The 8,755-nt window shown below is 33.9% G+C and overlaps 1 protein-coding gene across 2 annotated transcripts; it reads left to right on the top strand.

Annotated features, from left to right (window-relative positions):
- Positions 1–5,040: 5,040 nt before the first annotated feature.
- LOC130644495 (uncharacterized) lies at positions 5,041–8,437 on the top strand. Of its 2 annotated transcripts, XM_057450130.1 has the most exons (5): positions 5,041–5,217; positions 5,299–5,352; positions 6,435–6,631; positions 6,716–6,835; positions 7,358–8,437. In XM_057450130.1, the coding sequence occupies exons 1-5, from the start codon at positions 5,159–5,161 to the stop codon at positions 7,711–7,713; spliced, it is 786 nt and encodes a 261-aa protein (XP_057306113.1). In that variant the 5' UTR covers positions 5,041–5,158; the 3' UTR covers positions 7,714–8,437. The 2 variants fall into 2 exon arrangements, with proteins under 2 accessions (XP_057306113.1, XP_057306114.1); XM_057450131.1 differs by lacking the exon at positions 5,299–5,352 and having other exon boundaries at positions 5,042–5,217.
- Positions 8,438–8,755: the final 318 nt, after the last annotated feature.

Here is an 8,755-nt window from a genome sequence, read left to right as displayed (position 1 = left end):
ACTATGAAATTGCTTAATGGAAAAACCTGTGCTTGTCAACACATTACTTGCACGCAACAGTGTAGCCAATAAATCTTATAAAATCCTGAAAATTGCATAAATTCCTGGAAAGTTCAAGAAATGTTGCAAATATGGGAGAACTGTAAAATAATTTTCTGAAACCATTCTTTGCTTAGTTTTTTTTGTTAGTTGTCAGGTTATTTGAATTCTACATTTTTTCCTTTTGAGCTTTTTATCAAACCAAATTTGACGGAAAGAACCTGGATTTACTGATGAAATATTTTTTAATCTGCTTTTACTCAGCTCTCTTATTCCTCTGAATTTCGAGTCTTGTGTGGAATGCGGCATGTTTACGATTGAAAATACGGTCCAATTTGTATTTCGCAGACCAGACCGTGTGAATTTAAAATACTGATTACCTGAACTTTTAAGCTTGCTCAATAGTAAGGTGAAACACGCTAAGCACGAAAAAGGCTTGTACATTCTTAACCTGCCTTGAATGTTTGTCGTTAAAAAAACAAGCCACTCTTTTTTTTCTCCGTATTCCGGGTACACATTTTGTTTTTCGGAACCCCTGGCGTTTAAAAAGAGTAAAATAAAATTATTTTTTAATTCTCGTTCTTTAGGCTTACTGAGATATATATAGACTTGATTATCCAACTCCATCTCAAAGATTTCTTAGTTTATTTTACAATAACACGGCTACATAGCTTATTCCAGTACCAAAAGACAAAGAGTCCTGGGTCGAGGTTGGGACAAGGTTTTAATCCGATGTAAGAAACTGATAGAAATTCTGACGACTAAATACGATCCGCATTAGCACGGCATCGCAATAAGATGAGTCGAAAAGCGCGTGGGTTTTTTTGTACCAATAAATTAAATGATTCAATACGATTATAACCCCTTGCATTTTTCAGCGCGTTGTAACAATTATAATTGGTATTTGTTGAAAACGGTTTTTAAACATGACCTTACGGCGCATTCGTAAAAGTCATCTTCCTAAATACAACACTTCCTAACACAGCAGCAGTAAGAAACTTGATCTCCTTTCCTGCCATGGAAGGAAATTTCACTTTTATGCATCTAGTATTTTAATTCAATTCTGTTAAATAAAATAAAAAATCTCGAAGGAAAAAAATTGATATCTTAAGATTTCATCCTAACGCGTGATGTTTACTCTTTCTTATTTAATTAGCCGTGAGACACAATTGACGGGCTGACAACGCTACGTTTCAAGTCGAAGTTTATATCGAGTCACAACTGCCCGCTGATTACAATTACAACGCATCTACCTCTAGTTGTGGTTACTTGTTGCTTGATGAAAAAGGTGACGAAATAACAATAAAACTTCATGATTTATCATTTTACTCCTAATGTTTTGAACAACACAATCCATTTTATCGAAATAAGGACAGTTTAATTAATAGTGTCAATGCTAGTTACTATCAAGAAGTTTGTCCACGAACTCGCCATTATCGGGCCGAAAATTTTTTCACACATTTAAGTGTATATTGTTTCCCATCTTTGTGTAAAACATCAGAAAAAACTAATAATCCAATCCTTAGAAAAGTTTAAAAATCCGTATTTTTGAACCGTTTTGACTAATTTTGCTCACGAATCCGTCATTATTGTGCCGGAAAAAATATTCGAAAAACTGGCTTCATCACACTTGAGGGTCACTTGTTCTCTATATTTGTGCATAAAATCAGAAAAAAATGATGTTCCAATTCTGAGAAAAGATGGTAACGGGCAAACACAGGTCAATTTTTAGGACCTCCCCTGTACCAGGTTGATTTAAAAAGGAGACGTGATTTAAAGGTAGCGTAAGTTCATGCACGTAAACCGCTCAGGCTACCTCATTCCTCTTATTCGTACAATTTCCGCAAGTAATAATTTTCGCTCATTGCTATCTCGCGCGTATTATTTTTCGCGACATAGCGATATAAACGTGTTTTGCGCCTATTAATTTTCTCACAATTTAAGAAGTCTTTACAAAGAACATGGTGAAAATTAAAGGTATAAAACAAAATACAGATACGTTTAAAACACCCTTCTAAAGCTATTTTTCTTTCTTTTAAAAAGACTATATTTTCGTTCGTTACAAATAAAGTAGTTATCAGTAATTGCTATAAATAAAATTTATTTAAATGAATTCTTTATTCCTTACTTGTGACAAGATTTTTAAGTAAGTCCAGTTTTCTCTAATTTTAACTTATCAGGATAGTGTTTAAATACTCTAGAGAATAATCCTCTTCGCCTCCCTTTAGCCCCTCTTCCAATTATTAATTTTCAATACATCCTCCCCCTATTTTGCTTGAGAAGACAGAGGTGATGATGTTAATAAAAACATACATTGTACAACAATGCGACAGGAGAAATATCATCATATCACTTGAACATTACACATCATAGATATTAAGGGAAAACAATTTATAATTGATTCTGCTATTCTTACAAGTTAAGTTACATTCCCATAAAGATCTTTAAAATTTCAATATCACAAACTAATCACAAGAACTAAATACATCAGATAGTACTTAAGACACACTTTTTGCTATGTCCTTTTTTCCAATGCTCTATCTGACAATCACGACTACAATATGAAACCAGCTTGCAACGAGAACAACGTTTAAAAGATGTCACATCTGTCTGTTTGCATTCACTATTAGAACATTTTATTGGCGGTTGAAAAACATCATGCTTTTTGCTCTCTTCTGCAAAACCCTTTCGAAATGTTTCCACAAACCTCTTTTTATCCGTTGTCAGCATTAATAACTTCTGATATGTTAAATGCGCAACTTTTAGCAGATCATCTGAGCAGTCTGTTCTTTCATATATTTTCTTAATGACTAAATTAGCAAAGTCTAAATCATTCAATTGCTTCTTGCAACTTGATGTTCCTTCAAGAAGTAAATTTAAAGCCAAAAGTATAGATTCAACAAGATTGTCATGACAACTTAAAGTACAATTTGAAAATAATTTATGTAAATATGGAATAGTTTGTGTCGAAGCTACATGATTGTAAAACGAGTCATTTGCTTCTCCAATGATAAATGCAATATAGTTTACGGTAATACTCTGTAACGATGCTTCCCTTTGGTCCTCCCATGCATGAAAGTTTAAATCTATAAGTCTTGGTAAAAGATCTTCATCAGCCTGAACCTTTTCTTTAACCTCTGAACAACTTGTCAATAATTGCAAAAAATGCCACATGTAATATCTTACTTCAATGTTTTGATACTCATCTTTAAGTTGTCTTATTATTTCATCAAAACAAGTGGAATACAATTTTAGACACATCCTTTTCGCTTTATCAATATTTTCTTCTTCACCTAAAGTTTTATATAATTCCGCTAATTTTTTGATATTTTTCTCCTTCAACTCAACTTGAACATTGTCAGCATATTCTTCGGCACTATTATCCATTTTTTGTATCATATGCAATCTATAACAACACAATCATTAATAAGAAAAGACAAACAGCATGTCATCCTATACACAAAGACTATCATGAAAATATTAGGAGATTATTGCATCTTTATTGGTTGAATATCAAGATTATCCACTTGAGGTAAGGCAATATTGCATGATACACACTCAATTCTTACCAAGGGTGAATAAATCTAATATTAAAAAATAATAATAAAAAATAAGCAACATCTGTTCAACTGTATCCTTAATCTTTCCTTGAGTTTGAGTTAAAACTTTGTGTTTTTACGTGTTCTAAAGTTCCTGCCTTAAATCATTTTATATAAAATACATTTGAGCAATCAAGTTTAAGAATTGCTGGGACGGTTTGAATGATTGAAATGATGTCACTCTCCCGATTATTTAATTTGATCTATATATACCATCTTTGTACCAATTTTCTTGTGTATAATGTTTTAAAAAGAACAACAACATTAGTAACATTTCTTTTACAGATATGTCATTCGCGTGTTGGTTCTATTTACTGTGAAGTAAGCTTTTTTTTCAGTAGAAAAATGTTATGAAAAATGAAAAATTCTCACACTTTATTTCATGTTAGTCAATAGTGAAAACCAAGCGTTATTAAAAATGAATCAAGAACAAATCAGGCTGTCAAAGGCTCGAAAGAACCCCCCAAAAGCCAGCCTCGGGTCAGATATTACTGATACAATCAATAATGTATCTTTGATCACAGTAAATATTATATATATATATACAACTGTTAAGGAAACAGACATCCAGAGTTGGAAGAACTAGAGCGGATAAAAAATATTTTATGTTCGTTTTCTACCCACAGCCAGTATACACCTGCCATTATTATTGTGGATCGCTTCAAAATTCTGGCAGTAAGTGCCAAAAATCCTAAGAACTAGTTTGAAATGGTGCATGTGAATTTACAAATTGTTGTGTTAGACTCAAATGACTCTAATACAACATGGCGATTCAATATGGAAAAGTGAATGTTACCATGATAGCCCCGGGTTAACCCAAGCCATGTGAGGAAAATTGGGGAGATATACAACATGGCGATTCAATATGGAAAAGTGAATGTTACCATAGCCCCGGGTTAACCTAAGCCATGTGAAAAAAATTGAGGAGATTGCACACCGTTGGATGTTGCAGGGAGTTGTCTGGTAGAGGGCAGACTCTAATTTTGGGTCTGGTTGGCTCAAAATGAGCTTTAAATACCCTAGGACTCCCCATCCTAAGCCATGGCCCCTCCTGGAAATAATAGATAGGGTATATCCCTCAATATTTGCGGGGCTAGCAATGTAAAATATGCACATCTATCTATATTATCTATCTATCTATATTGCACGTTCAAAAGTTACACAAATTTTGATATGTTTCAGCAACCACTTAGGTAGCTAGCTAGCTCGGCTAGTTTAGCAAGCTAGCTATATTACTTAGCTAGCCGAGCCAGCTAGATTCTGTGAAAATTGGCTTGTGTGTTGCAGAAATTTATTAAAGAATCAAAGAGTGGTAAGAGTGGTGTGTTAAATTTCGCATCTGCGCCGCCATTTCATAAACCATCTGCCTTGACTATGGAAAAATACAAAGGTTTTATTTGTAGGCAATCGAGAAAAACAAAACGTGGGGACTGGGTCGTAACAACAAGTTTAAAGCGGCAAATTTGGAAATTTTCGAATGTTTACTTTTTTAAAGAGAAGTTGTGCTTGTGACTAGATGTATGTTGTCCACTACAAATTTTGAGGTTTCAAAGAAGAGCGTTTTTGTTACAAACAGAAGGTCAGTTTTTTCAATTATAGAATTTACCCTGAATTGTGGTAATCTTGTAAATTCACTTGACTTCTAGCTACACATTTTTAGTGGACTTCGAATTGCTTATATTCGCCCCAGAGAGTCCAGATTTATGAAGTCATGGTACGTCACCACTTTTGTTCGTGTTAATTAAATACTCTTGCGCAAGCTTTTTTGCAGGTTTTGTTAAATTTTGTTCATCTTTCCCTTCCGTAGTAAAGATAATTTTTTTTAAAAAAAAGATAGCGATAAATAATATTTTGCGTCGAGTTTATACTTCCGTCAAAGGTGTTCACACAGTGTTTTTATTGTGTTTGTGTGAAAAGTGTGAACCAGCCTAACTCAAAGTTACTCGTGTTTTATTAAATTTTTTTTCGAGATCCTTTATAAAACCTCGTTTTTATCTAATATCGGGGGAAATAGCAATCTTATACCTAGGGCCCTGTTACGCCTATAGAATCCTGCTATCTTGGAAGCTAAAGAGTCCTGGTGATGAGACTGGGGAAATCAAGTATCACAACAATACTTCCAGATCGAGGTTGGATACGAAATATCAAATTAAGCATTTTGTTGTAGGCAAGAAGGAAATACTGTGCTGGAATTGAAAAATTTAATCAACAAATCCCTGGGATGTTGTAGATTAGCTTTGCTAATAATTGTTTTAAATCCACGGTTTTGAGAAAGACTTATTTTTTTAGACCAGAATTTTAATAACCCTGAAGAGAGCTAAGTTAACTAGGCTATTGCAGGACTGATTAAAGGAATATATCCTACTGCCAGCACACAATTGGCGTAGAAGATCACTGAAATTAAGGTTCTCGTAAAAAACAACCCAGGGTGCCATTTACAAGCGTCTTAAAAAGCGTGGGCATATCTTATATCCCCGTTTTAAAGTTATCAACCAATATGCCAACCAGTATTTGACTGCAGAAAATTCGTTTGCTATTGAGGGTTATTCTTGTCTTTTCGATTTTTCTTTTTTCCCTATTGTTGATGATAAAAGGAATCAAGCTGGAAATTCCTGCTTTCTATGTCTTCTATACGCAAGTTTGAATTATATCAAAGAAATATTTCCATTCATATACATTTCGTGATACCAATATTTGGAGATATGTATGCAACTCCTTAGAAATAAAAGGAAAAAAAACGCAGCATGCAAACTTTTAGACTGATTTACCTTTTTTGTTTTATGCATTTTTACACAGTTTTCACAGAATGAAGAATCACTCAGATTACATGGGTACAAGAAAAAAGCGTTCTTACTGTAAAAACGACGATTCCTTAATTCAGAAGAAGAACAAGAACTACAAAGAACTGGCGGTGTATGTAATACAATCAGACTTTAAACTCACGAAACCTGATAATAAACAATACAAACGGAAGAGATCAAATGTTGATTTACGTGAGTACATACTTTATAATCAATTCTCGTTTTCTAACCTGCTTTTTAAATTTAATTCTCTTACTGCACTATTTTTTGGTTTAGAACACGTACGCTTTCCTGAAGACCTCGAAGAATCGTTTTACCAAGGACTAATTGATAAAAAGGCAAGAGATGATCATGTAGTGCCAGATTATATGATGCCGATGTATTCTTGTTTAGATGGTAAATACCGTATAATTTATCAGGATTATTAAATTTTACTCGAGCGATAGTTATACTTGGATATTTGGAGGCCGAATTAATTGAACTTTGGAAATTTACATATAACGCTTTTTCAGTTTTTTTGATTTGTTGATGAGACATCAGATGTGCTTTCATACAATCTTTTTTCTTGAATTTAACAAATTCCAGATCATTCTAAACTTCCGATTTCGCAGTACTAATTTACGCGCAATAGCAATGTAGACGTAATTGACAAGGGTTAATTTTTTTGCGAGTTAAATATTGGACACAAAAGGAAAAAATAATAAAAATTTCGGGTTTTGGACAAAGTAAATATGCGTTAAAAACACTATTTCGCTGTCAGTTCTTGAAAAAGTATATTTTCGCGCTTATTATTTTCTTACAATAACAAACTTTTTGCGCTAATGCACGAAAATAAAAGCCCATAAGTTCATTATGTTCAGTGATCCTTTTTCCGTGGATTTTTTTAGACAGTTCAAAACTTAAAAATATTTTCACTAGATGATCATGAAAATCCATTACCAACATTATTTCCTGAAGAAAGAAATAATAAAGGCAAGAGTGGCAACAAATCATTTCTAAGAAAGATAAATCATGCCGAGTCTACCAACGTGACGCGTTCATCAAAACCAAACATTCTACAGACTCCTAATCTTCGATGTATAGATGAAAAGAGAACTAAACTAGTGGCGGAAACACCTTTATTGTCGAAGTTTGTGTCTGGCCAAATCCATCGCATCAGCAGTGGATTCTTAGTACCGGAAACGCCATTTTATGCAATAAACACCACGACACCTGGTTTGAGAACAGTGGTTGAAGAAACACCTCTCATATCACACGGTTCAAAGTTCAAATAAAGATTGACAAATAGAGTTTGCACACCAATAAATACTTTAATTGGAAAAACTTTCGCGAGAGAAACTTTCGGGAGAAAAAAAATTCGCCAAATTTTTTAGATAAACTTTCGCGAATGAAGAAATTTGGAAAATTTCGCGGGATTAACTTTCGCAAATGCAAAAACCCGCAAATTTTTGCGAGATAAACTTTCGCGAACAAGGTTTTTTCAGTTAAAAAAACTTCAAAATTCTTAGCATAATTGAAAATCTATATACCTAAATCTAAATTATAATACCCGTATACGTCCGTCCGTCTGTCTGTCAAAATGGTAGCTTAGCTTCGCAGGTAGCGAGACGCACGCAATGCAGTATTAAAAGGACGGGCGAACCGGGACAGGCTGTTGGACGGGCTGACGACTAGTGTTATAAATTTTCTTTCTTGAAAAGAGATTTCTAAGTATTTTTTGTGTTTTTGGTAAAAAAAATGATAAAATAGCTTACCGGATAAACTTTCGCGAATGAAGAGATTCGGAAACTTTCGCGAATTAACTTTCGCGAATGAAGAAACCCGCACATTTTCGCGAGATAAACTTTCGCGAAAATGGCGAAAAATCGCGAATTCGCAAAGGTTTCTCTCGCGAAAGTTTCTCCAATTAAAGTATCCGCTAACGAAATCTTAATTTTTGTGATTGTAATGTTATTTAAATATATTTTACTAAATGCAAAAAAAATCATTATTGGTAGATTCTGCTATGCACGTCACACTAATTCTTTTCCAAAAGCTACGTAGGCTGGCTGAGACCAGCTAACTCAGGGTTGACTCAAATGAGCGTAGCTCCAAAAGTTACGTAGGCTGGCTGAGACCAGCTAACTCAGGGTTGACTCAAATGAGCGTAACGATTTTTGTTTTCAACCTTAAAGTAGTCACAATTTTCTTGTTGCGCAAACGCTGATTTTATGTTAAAACTATTAATTGTTTATCATGGTTTCGATTGCTACTAAAACGCTACGGTAGTAAATAATTGTTTTTATTTAAGGCGTGAGTATACGAAAAAAATGGGGT

This window comes from Hydractinia symbiolongicarpus, chromosome 5, assembly GCF_029227915.1.
Source record: "Hydractinia symbiolongicarpus strain clone_291-10 chromosome 5, HSymV2.1, whole genome shotgun sequence".
In the NCBI taxonomy this organism is placed as follows: Eukaryota; Metazoa; Cnidaria; class Hydrozoa; order Anthoathecata; family Hydractiniidae; genus Hydractinia; species Hydractinia symbiolongicarpus.
The sequence above is the reverse complement of the archived record's forward strand: the minus strand, read 5'-3'. Positions and strand labels throughout refer to the sequence as shown.

Coding starts and splice junctions, on each gene's coding strand:
- LOC130644495 (XM_057450130.1), top strand. CDS start 5,159: ATGTTGTCCACTACAAATTTTGAGGTTTCAAAGAAGAGCGTTTTTGTT. Junction 6,632..6,715: donor GAGATCAAATGTTGATTTAC/GTGAGTACATAC, acceptor TTTTTGGTTTAG/AACACGTACGCTTTCCTGAA. Junction 6,836..7,357: donor GATGTATTCTTGTTTAGATG/GTAAATACCGTA, acceptor TATTTTCACTAG/ATGATCATGAAAATCCATTA.